The following is a 15,969-nucleotide window of genomic DNA, read 5'->3' as shown; positions in this document are numbered from 1 at the left end:
ATGCAAATATTCTGCAAGCATATTTTCCCTTTCATGGACATGAAAATTCACATTTGAGCCTTATAATTAAATTAACACATCAAGGGAATCGTGCGTGAAATTAGTGTTTCAAAATAAAAAGTGACTATACGGGCAATGCTTGTGTCACGCTGTCAACAAATGGTAGTTGAACTACAGCCTTTGAACTCTCTGAATACTGTAATGATACGGTTACTTTACATTTAAATATCACTTAAAAATAGCACATACCAAGGGCAACTCTAGCAGCAGATGCATCATAATTGATCCAGAAGGACACCCACGACAGAATCGTTATCAGTATAGAGGGCATATAAGTCTGAAGAATGAAGTATCCAATGTTCCTCTTCAACCGAAAGCTCAGTGACAGTCGAGGATAGGCACCTAAGGGAAACAGACAAGGATATTACACTGGAGAAACAACACGGCAGACTAAAGAGTTTGCTTTGACTTCCATAGTTCAACAACATGCAATGGAAAAGTCTGTGAATAAAGGGGTGACCCACCACCAAGCAGTTTGCTTCTGTCTGCTAGCGGTATTTATAGAAGAATGAGGAGGGGGGTGCTTTTCAGTCTATTTATAAGATAGTGATGAGGATGCTCTTCTAAGGCTAAACGCTCAGTTGAGAACTTGGAAAAACGTATTAGTTTTTAGCTTAGAATCCAGAAAAATACCAAATACCTTGTTTATTCTTTAATGAATGATTATCCCCTTCTTCCTTATAGACAGGGGAGATGTGGCTCAAGGCTTTACTAGGCAAGAAAGGCTTTTACCAGTTGTCTTTTCAGCCCACCTGGAGTCCAGCCCTGAACACAGATGTTGGAGGCATTGCCTCTAGAGTGACTGGGCTAGCTCAGGGGCACCCTAAGAATGAGAGAGGCAGAGAAGCAAGTCCAGTCCCGGAGAAAGCAGCGGTACACACTGAGGGCTTCTGCTTCGGCCACAGAAGAGGCATTAATGAGAGCCTCAAAGGAGCACCAGTCTGCTTTCTTGCCCACGAGTCCCAGTGTTAATTCTCGGATATGAACATTCCACTCAACACATTTTGGAGTCCTACCACCACCACCACGACAGAGTGAGAAAATATGCCACATTCAGCGCTATATTTGCCTTTTCTGTCTTATTTTGTTTTCCTTTCTTTTTATTTTTTTTTTTTGAGATGGAGTCTCGCTCTGTCCCTAGGCTGGAGGGCAGTGGCACGATCTTGGCTCACTGCAACCTCCACCTCCCTGGTTCAGGCGATTCTCTTGCCTCAGCCTCCCGAGTAGCTGGGACTACAGGTGCGCGCCACTACACCCAGTTAGTTTTTTTTTTTTTTTGTATTTTTAGTAGAGACAGGGTTTCACCATATTGGCCAGACTGGTCTTGAACTCCTGACCTTGTGATCCACCCACCTCGGCCTCCCAAAGTGCTGGGATTACAGGCGTGAGCCACTGCACCCGGCCTATTTTGTTTTTCTTAGAGCAAGGCAAGTGTGGCCTTTGTTTCCCCCTGTTTGTTTCAATAGGCCACTTTCTCAGTTCCAATCCTCCCACTCCTTGTTTTCTGGATTCTGATGGAGCTGCCCGAGGGCCAGCCAGTGAGAACCCAGTTACCCTCTCTAATCAGCTCCTCTGATTGCTCCCCCACACTAGCAGGTGCCTTCTTTCTGAAGCTGCCCACACCCTAAACTCCAAGAGGCCTCACCTTTCCTCATCTTCTCCTACTCCAAGCCTGGAAGGCTCCTATTCTCCTCCTGCCCCTAAATATATGCATTCTTCAGGCTTTATTCCACATCCCTTTCTGTGTCTGTCCCTAGATTCTTCTCTTTGGCAGTCTGATTCACTCGTATGACTACTACCATTATGCAGGAGATGAACGATTTTATCTCTAGGCCTCCTACCTTAGCATCAACCACATTTGCAGCCAGGATTATATAAAAGAGAAAAGAAATCACCAAACATACCCAGCACTTCAAGGCTGACAGACTCAGAAATTTCCTCCAGTCTTTGTGTGCGTCTATATAGAATTTCTCTCACACAGCTCTGATCAAATGCATACATCACATGTCATCATAGCATAATAATTTTTAGAGTTGCTACAAATTATTTGTAAACACAATTGTTGATTCTTCTTAATGATCCATCAAATATCAACACAATGACTCTATAAATACAAATTCCTGAATGCTGTAGATTTAGGTGTTTTCAATTTTTATAAAACTATAAATAGTACTCCTAAGGATATATTTGTGCAGAGCCGGTTTTCCATATTTAGACTTATTTCTTGAGGATGAATATGCCAAAGGAGGGATTGTTAGGCCAAGGGTTAAAGCTTTTGATAAATATTGTCAAATTACTTTGCAAATGTATCAAACCAATGTATGCCACTGCCACTATCAGCAGATTAATAAAAGTGCCTAGCGCACCTTGCAAATATGACAATATTATACATTATCTCTTATAAATAGTTTTTGCTAAATCCCTTGGGAAAACCTTGTCCTTTCAATTACTTTTTTGAAAATTGAATACTTCCTAAATGTTTGTTTGTTCTCTGTATTTAATCTTATAAGTTATCTGATTACTCATTTATTTTTCTCATTTGTTTCCTCTGATGGTTTTTACCTTTTCATTGAAAGACTTTATATGCTAATCCTTGCTTGTATTCTCTGCAAGCATTTTCCCAGTTGCTGTTGTAAACCTTGTAATGGCTTTGAGTGGAGGACATACAGCTCCCTAACTTTTTGTATGCAATTACTTCTATCCATTTCACTTTTTCCCTTGTGATTGTTAAAACTTGTGTTTAGCCTTAGGTAAGTTCACAATACAGATCTACCTGCAAGCCTATTTTGAGGGTTGGCAATTATTTCAGTGTTTGACATGAGGTGAAAACATACGTGGATTTTGGTTCTACAAACAGCAAACCGGTTTCTCCAACACCATCAGTAGAATGAGGCTTCCCTTCATATACATTTCACACAGTTCTGTTGTTTTTAGACTCCGTTTCTTGTAAATGTGGATCATGGGCCTGACGCACCATGCACGGGGGCCAGACCCTCCTCACGGGCCTCGCCCTCCTGGCTCTGGGCCTTGCGCGACTTGGGCACATTCAGGAAACATGGAAATGATGCTCACTGTCATGCCACACTCAAAATCTTCTACGGCTCATTGCTTCCCACAAACATCAAAACACGCATCCAGGAATTTCAGTTTCTCCATCTTTTCCCAAATTAACTTCAGTTTTATTTTCCACCATGTTTCTGCATTAAGCATAACATTTTTTAGTCAAAGAGGTTCTCACTGCCTCGAAATACTCATCTCTATTTCCTGCCTCTGCTGACTCACATCCCAGTTTTGAAGACTTGCCTTTCCTTATCCATACCTCAAGGTCTTGGTCAAAGCCCCATCTTCCATGAATCCTTTCTTTTTCCTCCTTCCAAATGTAAGTAATCACCCTCTTGAATTTTTTTCTCACTCATATTATTATAATTATAAACATTTACCAAGGTAAGATCTTCCTTAATAAGCTATACAGTCCCCAGGGAAGAATTTGTGAGGTAATTTTTTTTATATACTACAATGCCTAGGTAAATGTCAAAACCATCATAGGTTATGAATAAATACTTCTGAATGCTGAATGAATGAAAATAGGAGTATTTAGTTTCTTTATGTGACTCTTTAGTTGAGCTTAATACACAAAATGCTCAACATCCTTATTGAATTGTAGCTTGAAATCCCATGGCAACTTCAATATCTTTACTGAAGTAACTTCAATATTGGCTCTTAATTTGCAATTTCATGGCAACCTAAGACCTTTCTTAGCACTTATTTGCTTCTCTTTGCTTCAGGTAAATCTTACTATAATCCACCATACATGGAACAGTCTCTGCATCAGTCAGGACATGTTGGCTTATGCTACAATAACAAACAGCTCCCAAATCTCAGTATTTTGTAACAAAAATTTTTCTTATAAAAAATATATCCACTTAGCTCCCTCTGTCTGCAACACTGTTGGCCTCTGGTAGAAGAGCTATACATACTTCCCATCATATTTCTGTGGCCAGAGCAAGTCTCATTGCCAACTTTTATGTCAGGAGAATAGGAATGTTTAATCGTCTCCCAGAGAAGAGCAGCAAATATTTTTGAATGATAATGCAATTTACTATATCCTCCAACTTTCCATTTGCCAAGTCAACTTTCTTAAACATTTTCCAAAATACATCTTCAGGGAAACTGTGGGCAGAAACCACTACTGACACCCATGCAATGCCATGACTGTACAGTCAAACAAACACTTGGACGATCATTAGGGATCTTGAAGAAGAGAATACGAAACTGATTTCAAAAACACATTAATCTCTGGAAATTCGCCAAGATACTCACTGACACAGAATTTGGAAGTAAGAAAATATACCATTTTCTTTTGCATTTGTTTAGCAAACACATTCTATTTGTTAAAAGTAGAATGCCTTTGGGAGGTCAAGGCAGGTGAATCACGAGATCAGGAGATCGAGACCATCCTGGCCAACATGGTGAAACCCTGGCTCTACTAAAAATACAAAAATTAGCTGGGCGTGGTGGCATGTGCCTGTAATCCCAGCACTCAAGAGGCTGAGGCAGGAGATCGCTTCAACCTGGGAGGAGGAGGTTGCAGTGAGCCAAAATTGAGCTACTGCACTCCAGCCTGGCGACAGAGCGAGACTCCATCTCAAAAAAAAAAAAAGGAAAATGCCATTTCCAATCAGCAAAATGTTCCAGTATTCGGCGCATGGCGCACACATCCTAGTCTCTGAGGTGGAAACAGTAAGTGGGGCAAACAACGAAGGTGAATAAGAGCACAGTTTACCTTCCCAACTATTTATAGCTCCTGACCCATGTCAGACAGATTCATTCAGAACTGGCCTCCATAAAGCTGTGGCATGCACTATCCTGGAGGTATAAAAATATGCTAGGGCACATGGCGAAGTGATTTAGGAGAGGTTTCACGTTGTATGCACCTCTGGTGTATGAGACATTCATGGTTGAATAGGATTCCTTCAGGCAGGGATGAAGGAGAGCTTTCAAGGTAACGGACCCAGCAGAGCTATTCAAGATGCCATGAGACAGAGACCTCAGAATGTTAGTCAACCCAAGAATTATCTGACATGGTAGATCTATTCTGCTAGGCAAAGGCTTTTGCCATTTGATGTGTATCTTAAAGAGTACATAAAAGTATTTTTGTAGCTCCGGTAGACAAGGTCCTTACACTGGCAGGATGGAATGCCACGAAATATGCGGTATCTATGTGGAAAACTCCCAAGTGATCACAGCTAGTGGCTAATAATTTAAAGTTGAGAAGTAATCAGTCAGCTGCACTAAGACATCCCCTTTAAAATGAAACAGAAGCTTGAATTTACAGCTGAAATGCGCCAAAGCCCTAATATCTGTGTGCCAATGCAGATGTGGTCAGGTCCCCAGGCAGATGCTGAGCCAACAGATAGAGGCACAGTCCCTGGGCACAAGTGCATTGTTCCAAGGCAGGGATTCCTTGGCAAAACTACCTAGTGAAGATGCTGATCCCAGCCCTTTCTCCCCAGATGCAGTTACCATTATGCCAAAAACACAGCTCTGGATCTCTAATTCAGCCTGAATTTATATCATTCTCTAGGCATTAATATTTTTGAAGAACTCATTAAAAATGTGAACACAGAAGGTCATGCCAGCTTTGTAGAGTGCTAAGAGCCACTCAAATGCATCTGTGAACTAATAAGCTGGTATTTCAGCAACTGCAGCAGAGCTCACTTATCACGTGCTCCTCTTCCCATCAAGCTGCCATGGTGGGGCACTCCCACTGCAGCCTGGGAAGCTTTGTGAGCTCTCACTTAGAGCCGTTCTGGGCCCATTATCATGCTATATGATTCATTTATTATCTAGCTTTTACTTTATAATGCAGCCTAAAATTAAAAATAGTGTTTCTAATTCTTACTCGCATTACTAGTCACCTTATTATATGTTGAAAAACCCCATTAAGAAAAGGAAATATGTGAAAGAGAAAAGAGAGAGAAGAAAAATGGGATTGGGGTTTTAAAAAAAATTGTTTCAAATATTGTCTCAACCAGACAATGAGTCCTTTCTAATCCTCCACAGAAAAACCAGCATTGAACCATATAACAGTGCAGCAAAGAACACGGATGTTTGTTTGAAAAATCCAGCCTCTCCGTTATTTGGGATACTGCTTTTTGAGAAGGTTACTATCCTCTCTTTCCTTGTGTGTAAAATCAAGGCAAGAATACCATAAGTGGCAAAACATTACATTATATTTCATAAAAATTAAAAACAGTTATGCTCCAAAGCGTACCGTTAAGACAACCTACAGAATGGGAGAAAATATTTGCAAATCATATATCTGATAAGGAACTTATATCCAAAATACATAAAGTATGTGGCCGGTTGGGTGGCTCATGCCTGCAATCTCAGCACTTTGGGAGGCCAGGGCGGGAGGATTGCTTAAACCCAGGAGTTCAAGACCAGCCTGGGCAAAATAGTGAGACTCCATCTTTACAAAAAAATACAAAAATTAGCTGGGCATGGTGGTACACGCCTATAGTCCTAGGTACTTAGGAGTTTGAGATGAGAGCATCGCATGAGCCCAGGAGATTGAGGCTGCAGTGAGCCAAGACTGTGCCACTGCACTCCAGCCTGGGCGACAGACTAAGACCCTGTCTCAAAGAAAAGAATGCTTACAAAAAAGACAAATAACTGAATTTGTTTAACTGGGAAGAGGCTTTGAATAGATATTTTTCCAAAGACAGAGAAACAGCCAAAACAGCGAATGAAAAGATGGTCAACATCATTTAGTCATTAGGGAAATGCATGTCAAGACCACAATGAGATACCACACCATACCCTATGGCCACAATAAAAAAGACAGAAAATAACTAGTGTTGGTGAGAATATGGAGAAATTGGAACCCTCCTATACTTCCGGTAGGAATATTATCAGGCCATCACTTTAGAAAATAGTCTGATAGTTCCTCAAAAGGATGTTACCCTGTATGACCCAGGAATTCCACTCCTAAGTATATGAGTTAATTTCCTAAAAGAAATTAAAACATATATCTACACTAAAACTTATACTTGAATGTTCATAGCCTTATAGCTAGTAGCCCAAAGGGGAGACAAGCCAAATGTTCATCAGCTGATGAACAGATAAAGAAAATGCAGTATATTCTTTTGGCAATAAAAAGGAATGAAGTACTGACTCATGGCACAACATGGATGAACCTTGAAAACGTCATGCAAGTGAAAGACCAGACACGAAAGACCACACAAATGATTCCACTGATATGAAATGTACTGAAGAGACAAATCCATAGAAGCAGAAACTAGATTAGTGGTTGTCTAGGGTTGGGAGAAATGGGAAGAGACTGCTAATGGATACAGGGCTTCTTTTTGGGGTGATAAAAATATTCTAAAATCGATTTTGGTCATGGTTGGACAACTCTGCAAATATACTAAACACCACTGACTGTGCCCTTTAAATGGGTGAATTGTATGGTATGTGAATTGTATCTCAATAGATCCATTATAAGGAAAAAAAAATGTTTACTACATGTATTTTTACTGGCAACCAAATTCACATCAACTATAAGACACGCTATCTGACCCAAAGTACACACTCAATAAATACAAGTTCCTTCTTTCTTTTCTTTTTCTCCTACTTTGGTGCCTTCTCCGTTCATGATTCTGTAATCAGGGCTTTCACCATTAAGCACAGTTTTAAATTTTTGCTGGAGGTCTTAAAGGCAATTCAAAAGGATGAAGGTAGTTAAAAACTCTTTTTGCAAAAAAGATTAAAGCAATGAATTTCTGAAGAAGTCTGTCTTCTGTAATGAGACATGTTTCATATGTCAGGAGCCCTTATAAAAAGTGACGTCACAGCAAAAAGAGAATCAGTTAAGCGCTGCCTTGGCCCTGGGAGTGAGCACGCTCTGGTCCAGCATTTTGGACTGAGAGATTAGGGGTTGTAACTGGCTAGGAAGCACAGGTGAATTGTCTCTAAGTATCCCTGTAACAAAAGTCAATGGGGAGAAAAGAAATAGAAATTTTTCTCTGGAATTTAAGGTCAAATGAAATTACAAATAAAAGACAGATGGTAATTCTTCCTTTTAATGTTTCATCTATCTTTTCTATACCTCTAGTAGATAGTATTTATAGACTGAATGGGCAATAATTGGATCCCAGGCTTTAGTTAAGCAGACTAAAGCCTGGAGTTCACAAATGGACTCTTAAAGAGAAAGCTGAGTGCATGTATTTACAAACAGTGTGACAGGTGGACTTTTAAAAAAATTTATAATTTGTCATGATCATTAATAAGAAAATAAAGCAGTATTTTGAAAACTGATATTTGAAAAAAAGAAAATTCACATATCTTAACTGAAATGTCTCATCATTATTCATTTTGCATCCTTCTCTTTTTCTTCCAATCTCAGCCAAAGTATTTTGAAATAAAGTCAGAATATATCACTGTCCAAATGTACCAAAGAAAAAAAGGAAGAGAAAGACAAACATCACAAAATTAAAGAAGCATATTAAATCATCTGTTCTCCACATATCTTGCGAAAATCTCAATCTTTCCGTTCAAAGACAACTCTGAAGTTACGAGTAAATTTCAGATTTGGCAAAAACTGTATATCCCACATTTTGCTGGTGAGCGGGACACATTTTCAAGGCCAGTACAAAGCTGAAGTTTCAAACTGTTGATCAGTGTGTTCACAGTGATATTTGAGGAGCTCTTTGATTTTTAGCTGAATGTTTGTTGAAATAAATTTAATTCAGTATTTCTTTTAACCTGATCCTGTATCTGTCTGTTATGCAAGTGCTTTGCTCACGTTTTCACAGCTTGTAACTGTTACAGCCAAAGGCTCAAATATCCTGACTGAGCTTTATAGTGCTTTCTTCAACAACAGAGTATTCTGGATAAATGTTTCCTCTTTATAATGTTTTCAGAAAAATACAGAATTTCCTGAAATGAAATTTTAAAAAAGGTTTCCTAAATTTTCTTCTTTTTTACACTCATGTATTAGTAGTGCAAACTAAATAAGAATTACATATCGAAACAACTGGAAACTTTTCTGAAAAATATAAAGAGGAGTGAAAAATAAAACATGGGTTCGGGTATTATAGAATCTACTGAAAATGACTGGAAAAAATGGACAGAATTTAAATAAATCTGCTTGAGGATTTATTTAAATCTGGAGAGATTTAAATGGAGAGATAAAAAGCCAGTAAAAAATCTGTATCAAGATGTGGGAGAGAAAGAAAACAGAGGGAAGAGCTCCATGTTTCATATACCTGCAGTTTTCATAAGGGAAAGATGAGAACCCAATTAGAACATCCAAGACTCAGGGGGCTAAGGGGGCAGGCACTGGACACAGAGGCCATCAAGAAGAGGGCCACGTTAAATCTCCTACAGCTTGGGTTGGTTATACTTACACAGAGAGTTTTGCTCAAGATGTACAGATAAACCAGACAGACTTATGCATGTTCAAAGACTGAGCCTGAACTCAGAATTACTCATACCCTAGAAAGTAGATGAAGCTTATCCTAGATTGCTAATGCGTCCAGCTGTCTAGTAGAAGCAAGCATAGATCCTCTCTAAAAGATACACCAAAAGAGCATTTCCAGCATGAAGCTTGAGAATAAAATGAAATGCAGCATACAGAAAGAAATGAGCAAGATAGACAGGATATGATGATAAGATCGGATACGTGTGTAATTGGGGTTCTAGAAGAAGAGAAAATGGGGCAGAGGCAGCCCTTGAAGAGATGATGGCCAGTGATGCTCCAAGCTCTGACACACATCCAACCAGAGACTCAAGAAGGTCCATAAACTCTAAGAAGGGCCAGGTGCAGTGACTCACAACTGCAATCCCAGCACTTTGGGAGGCTGAGGCAGGCAGATCACTTGAGGTCAGGAGTTGGAGACCAGCCTGGCCAACACGGCGAAACCCCGTCTCTATTAAAAATACAAAATTTAGCCAGGCGTGGTGGCATGTGCTTGCAATTCCAGCTACTAGGGAGGCTGAGGCAGGAGAATTGCTTGAACCCAGGAGGCAGAGGTTGCTGTGAGAGGAGATCATGCCACTGCACTCCAGCCTGTGTGATGGAGTGAGACTTTGTCTGAAAAAAACAAACAAACAAACAAAAAAACAAACAAAAAAACTCCAGAAGAATAATCACAGAGAAAGCTGCAACTTGGTACATCATAATAATGCCCATGAAAACCAAAAACAAAGAGAAAAATCACAAAGTCATCTGCAGGGGGAGAAAAACAAGTTACAGTCGTGCCCCTCACAATGACCTGTAGGTCAATGGACAGGGTCCCATAAGATTATAGGGGAGCTGAAAAATTTCTACCGCCTGGTGACATCACAGTCTGGTCCTAATAAACTTCCAGAGTGTTTGTTCTTTTCTAGCTCCCCCCACATCCTTTTTCTGGGGAGACAGCATCTTGCAGGCTGGACTGCAGAGGTACAATCATAGCTCACTGCAGCCTCAAACTCCTGGGTTCAAGCAATCCTCCCACTTCAGCCTCCTGAATAGCTGGGACCACAGATGCTGCCACCGTGGCCTGACTACATCTTTTATTTTTTATAGTGATGAGGTCTCACTGTGTTTCACAGGCTGGGCAGGAACCCTTGGCCTCAAGTGACCCTCTTGCCTTGATCTCCCAAAGCGTTGGGATTACAGGTGTGAATCACTGTGCCCAGCCTCTAATCCCTTTTTTCGGGAATATTCTCTCAGGCTAGAAAGTCCTTCAATCTTCTTTACTAGTCACATCCTTATTAATTCAGAATACTTGTGGAAACGAAAATAAATTAGGAAAACATTTAATATTAAAATATCTTTAGAACACTGCAACTTATGCCATTTCTTCATGCATAGGTGAATTAGAATAACTTTAAAGTGCAAGCTTTTGAAAGTTGGGAGGTTTTGTAACTGACTGATGCGGAGCTCTTGCGCTACACCCAGTAAATGCAGGACTCGGTATGTGCTGGAAGGAAGACATGATACTGCATTCTGATAGCCCCATGGGTCTGTGAATAGTTTAAGTGTTCTGCCACATACCTGTAGTGCCTATTTTCTCCAGACATTTTTAGGATATGTTCTACCACATACAGACTGAAAAGAAAGACAGGGATTGCACCTGGAAAAAGGTGGTTCTAAGTGCTTTCAAGTTAGTGGATTCAGGAAGTCATTCTAAGTGGCTGTGGTCCCCCATGGAAGCAGCATACCCTCTACAAACACCTCACCCGGCTTTCTAATGAGACTGCATGAAAATGCAGTAAGAAATCCTCATAGCAGCACCCTCATGGCCATCTCTGCAACTTTCTAGGCAAAGGCTGCATGGGCAGGATTACTCCACACTGAGTATACTAGCCTCTGTTCTGAGCAGACCTTTAGCTCATACCACTCAGGGCATGGAACACTTTGAAACCCAGTTTTAGAAGTAATATATCATTTTTTTCAATGCCTCACAGGCCAACATTCTTGGTTGTGGACACTATTTCTTAATGATAAGCCCATGTTCCTGCTGGCCCTCATTTCTCCCTGAGGTAAACCTCTCAGTGCGTCTTCTCCGGAGAATGCAGGGACATCTGCAAGACCTCTTGAGGCGGAGGATAAAGTAGCACTGCATTAAAAAAGGACCTGATTGGTGTCTTAAAAATTCAGGCTTTTACATCTACTTATCATGTACTTTGGCTCTTAGGGGCTGGGGTGGAGAGGAGGGAACATTGCTGGTGACCTTGACTGATCAATTACTTACTCAGTGACAACTGCCACACACCCAGGACACATTGGGCACTACTCAAGATGGGGTTGGGGAGAGGATGAACCATGCATGACTGACGCAGGTTCCTCCTCAGGGAGGTGTGCCCTTGCAGATGCAGGCGCTGTGAGCTGTGAGCAGAGCGGGAAGGTGGTCAGTACTGCCCTGTGGAGATGCACCCCAGCCACTTACTCCAGCCTGGGGGGCTGTGAGGGGTCAAGCAGGTTGAAAAGGCTTCCCAGAGGAAGTAGCATCAGATGAAGCCTAAGAATGAGTCGGAGCTAGCCACATGAAAGCGAAGCTGGTGGCCATGGGTCAGGAGCATTCAACCGATTCACTGGCTTCATGGTTGTCATCACAGGACTGGGGTCAATTTTTATGCACTCTTTGTTCAAGCTACATGGACAGCTCTGCCTTCACTTAGCATTTCAACCCAGAGTTGGTGGTCTCTGTAATGCTTTACATTTCACAAAGCACTTTCATTTATTATACCAATTACAATGCACAGCATTCAGAAAGCACAGTCAGCACTGCATACTGCAAAATATACATTTGGTAATTTAGTAAAACCTGTGCAAGAACAGACTGAGGAGCAGAAGACGCCGTCTCAATCTTTGGGCAGTTGATATAAAGATGACAAGGAAACCCAGGCTAAGGCAACCTTCATCAGGTAACATCAGGAGAAGATGACCACGTCTAATGGGGCAAAGCGGAATGGAGTTGGCACAAGTTCCTGGACCACCAAGGCTGGCTGCTAACCCCAGTGGAGCGAAGGCAGCTTACTCTTGGGAGGAGAACAGCACCTACCTCTTCTGGTCATCCTCTTTCCTTCCTCTTCCTTCCTGCCTCCAAGGTCATCAATGACCTGTTGTCTGCCCAAGGATGGGAGATTCTTATGTTATCAAACATTGATTGGTGAAATTCATCCTCAGTCTTTTCAATAACCAGTCCCAGAGAGCATCTTCTTCTCAGGTGAGCCTTCCTCCCCATCAAAGCCTATCACTCTCCTTTAGATACAGAGAGGAGGGGTGTGTGTGTGATGTGTGAATGATAACAGCACTCCTTCGGATGATCCTGTGCTGTGAGTCTGTGGCAGCATATTTTGTCACTCTAGTCACACCCATGGAGCCAGTGCCCCTGAAGAGACTATAAGTGGATGCAGGACTCACCTGTGGCGAAGACAACATTCCTCGAGACCAGACGGTGCTCCACGATGGAGAACTGCGGGAGCTCAATCCTTTCCACTCCGGTAACAGCCTTGTCCCCGCCTCGCCAGTAAAATTCAATGTCATCCGTGGTGTAGCCATCTGCCAAGAGAGAAGCAGGGAGACAGCAAACATCACCACTTCGTATAAATGCACGGCTAAATAAGCTATCATTAACATGGAGGTTGCAGCTCTGCTATATTTTGAGTAGATTTGCTTAATGTGCTTGTCTAGGGGAACTGTCATCAAAGAACTAACTTTCCAATATTCTCATGTTGCCGCCACCATTTTATTTGTACCAGGCTGGTATTGAAGAGTCGAGAAGCTGGGGAGAATGGGTGCTCTGACCAGAGTTCTATTTGCGAACTGTAACTTCAGAGCTGACCCAGACACCACACAGAGATGAATTTAAAATGTATCTCAACTGCAATGAATAAGATAGTTTTAAGAGAATGAGAATTGAAGTATGAAGAATTCCAGAAAGGCATACTCCTCTCAAGAGCTTTTGAGAGAGTTCAAAGCTCAAATACTGAAGGTGAATTTCACCAATCAGTGGTTGATTACATGAGGTAAGCTCAGAGCAAAAGGAATGTTCTCCTTGGCATATTTGGATGGTTTTATCAGTTCTTCCTGGCCACGAAGTTTGCCAAGCTTAGAAATGCCTGTTCTTGGGATATTCCTGACCCTTAGAGATGGGCACAGGTGGTCTCATCAGAAAGAACAGTGGTCGTTAGCTGGATTATAGCTCCAAATCCAGCTTTAGCACAGTGCTCATATTTACAGGGTGATTAATCATGGCTTCTTGAGAATGAGTAAGTGGGGCAATAAGTCCATTCTTACTTGTAACACCCAGGAGTCTCCTAAAACATTAGGTCAACTTTGTCAATAAGATCATTTAAAGCAGAGATTGGGAGAACAATATTATCTCAATATAAAAGACTTTTTAATTTGAACATAAAATATAAGAAAAAATATTCACTCAATATTTAATGTTAGTCAAACAAATGGACCAAAGCTGTAGGGTGGGGAGGAGTCGCTCCCCACAGCTAATGCCACCTTCCTGGTCCTACCTACTGTCCTCTCTTTAATAAAACATGCATCTTTCCACATGGTAAGTGGCAGACTCTGCTTAAAACCTGCAAATGCTTCCTAGTGAAATTATTAATAGCAAAACAAGTACAAACTCCTTACAAGAACCTCAAGAACCTACAGGCCTGACCCCTGGGCCTTCAGCCCTCCTTTCTCATTCACCCAGCCAGGCCTCGCTGGTCTCTTATTGCAGCTCAGACCAGCGTGCTCTGCCCAGGGCTCCTGGGTCCTGTGCAGAGACACACCTCCAGATCTTCACACAGCTCATTCTTTCCCACATTTGCATCTTGGCTGAAATAAAACCTTTTGCAGAAGCCTTTCCTGGCATTCCATCTCACAGGCAACCTCGCAATCACTCACTATGCTTTTATCAGACTTTACTTTCTTCAAAGCACTACCACTATTTGATTTTGGTCTAATGGTTTCCCGTCTTTTGTGGATTACAAGCTCCACAAAGGCAGGTGTTTTGTCTGTCATCTCTAAATATCCCTGTGCTTACAACCGTGCCTACATAGAGTTAATGTCCAGTAAGTATTTGTTGGATAAACTTTGGGTTGACAAATTTGCCCTCAAGTGTGGAAATAAAGACACCATTTTTCTTTTATCTATTCCCAATATGGAGACATGTGTAGTCAGACCAGAAGAAAATCAGGAGAATCCCTTCTTCTACTCAAATGATTAAACCATGATTCTCTGCAGAGAAGGGACCTCACACATGGAAAGAACCTCTTCTACAGCAGATCTTCCTGCTCATCATACACCACTGCCCATACACCACAGCGGCAGAGTCCTCTCTCTCAGGAGTCATGCACTGTGTGAGCTGACAGTTGAAATAGGAGCTGCTGCCTTACTTAGATTCCAAATTGGCCTTCCTGAAACTTCCTCCACTGGAGTTGTGCCCTCACCGGAGTTGTGCTCTCTGGCCACACTGAAGCCAGTTAACTTCTTAAGATCATCCTTCAAATACTGGGAAATCATCTTTCCCCTGAGCCTTCTGTCCTCTAAGGTAAACATCCCCAGAGAATTCAACTATGCATCACTTGACATGGCTTTATGTCTTTCTTCTTCTGTAAAAGCACAGCTCTCGGAAAACACAACAGTGATGTAGGGTGGAAGTGAGGGGCACCGTGGGGCCAGCCCCACCCAGGATCTACACTAGCCTACCACCAGTGCAGTTTCTCAATATGTTCATTCACAAAGACATTCGCTTCTTACCACAATTGTATCAAGTGGGACTGCAAAGTCAAAGTCATTTATCCCCCTAAAATTCAGTATAAATATTGACAAGCCTAAATCCAATTGAGACTAGTTACAAACCAGTTCATAATAGGCCAAGATAAGCAACAACAAAAACCATATCCTGATATGCCAGGAGGTGTAGTTTAGGTAGCAGGAGGGACATTGTTAGATGTTATGGTTGCAGCTCTCATCTCTCATATAGGAGTACTCAATGCTGAATTATCAATAAAGCATCTGAATACTACTCAAATTGAAGAAAATTGCCGAGATGCAGAAATAGCCTGCTTGTAAAGCCGAGTTCCTGATGGGAAATGAGTTTTACTCTGACCGCCCAGGGTCCCAGCAGTGCAGCCACTCATGCATGATGAAGCATATTGTAGGAAAATAGCATCTCGGTGTTTGCTCTCCTCTCACTGAATGGACCGAAATGAGGGGCATTTGTTTTCTTCTATTTCAGCACAGCAAACAGACTCTCTTAATCAGATTAGAATGAAGAACTCTTTTATACTGAGTCTCTCTCTCTCTGTCTTTCTCTCTCTGTGTCTTCCCCTCTTTCTATGTCAAAAAAATTATGGATGCCTTGAAAAAAGATGCTAAATAATGACAAAAGGATCAAAAGTACAAATAGG

The 15,969-nt window shown here is 41.5% G+C and overlaps 1 protein-coding gene across 2 annotated transcripts in view; it reads right to left on the bottom strand.

Moving 5' to 3' along the window:
- The window catches only part of GABRB3 (gamma-aminobutyric acid type A receptor subunit beta3), a 225,932-nt gene that overhangs the window by 22,611 nt on the left and 187,352 nt on the right, over positions 1–15,969 (bottom strand). For both annotated transcript variants that reach the window (XM_054451579.2, XM_054451578.2), the window contains exons 6-7: positions 12,977–13,114; positions 250–402 (exon numbers count right to left, since the gene is read on the bottom strand). In XM_054451579.2, the coding sequence (XP_054307554.1) occupies positions 250–402; positions 12,977–13,114 (291 nt within the window). The remainder of the gene's footprint in view (positions 1–249; positions 403–12,976; positions 13,115–15,969) is intronic.

This window comes from Pongo pygmaeus, chromosome 16, assembly GCF_028885625.2.
Source record: "Pongo pygmaeus isolate AG05252 chromosome 16, NHGRI_mPonPyg2-v2.0_pri, whole genome shotgun sequence".
NCBI classification, from domain to species: domain Eukaryota; kingdom Metazoa; phylum Chordata; class Mammalia; order Primates; family Hominidae; genus Pongo; species Pongo pygmaeus.
The sequence above is the reverse complement of the archived record's forward strand: the minus strand, read 5'-3'. Positions and strand labels throughout refer to the sequence as shown.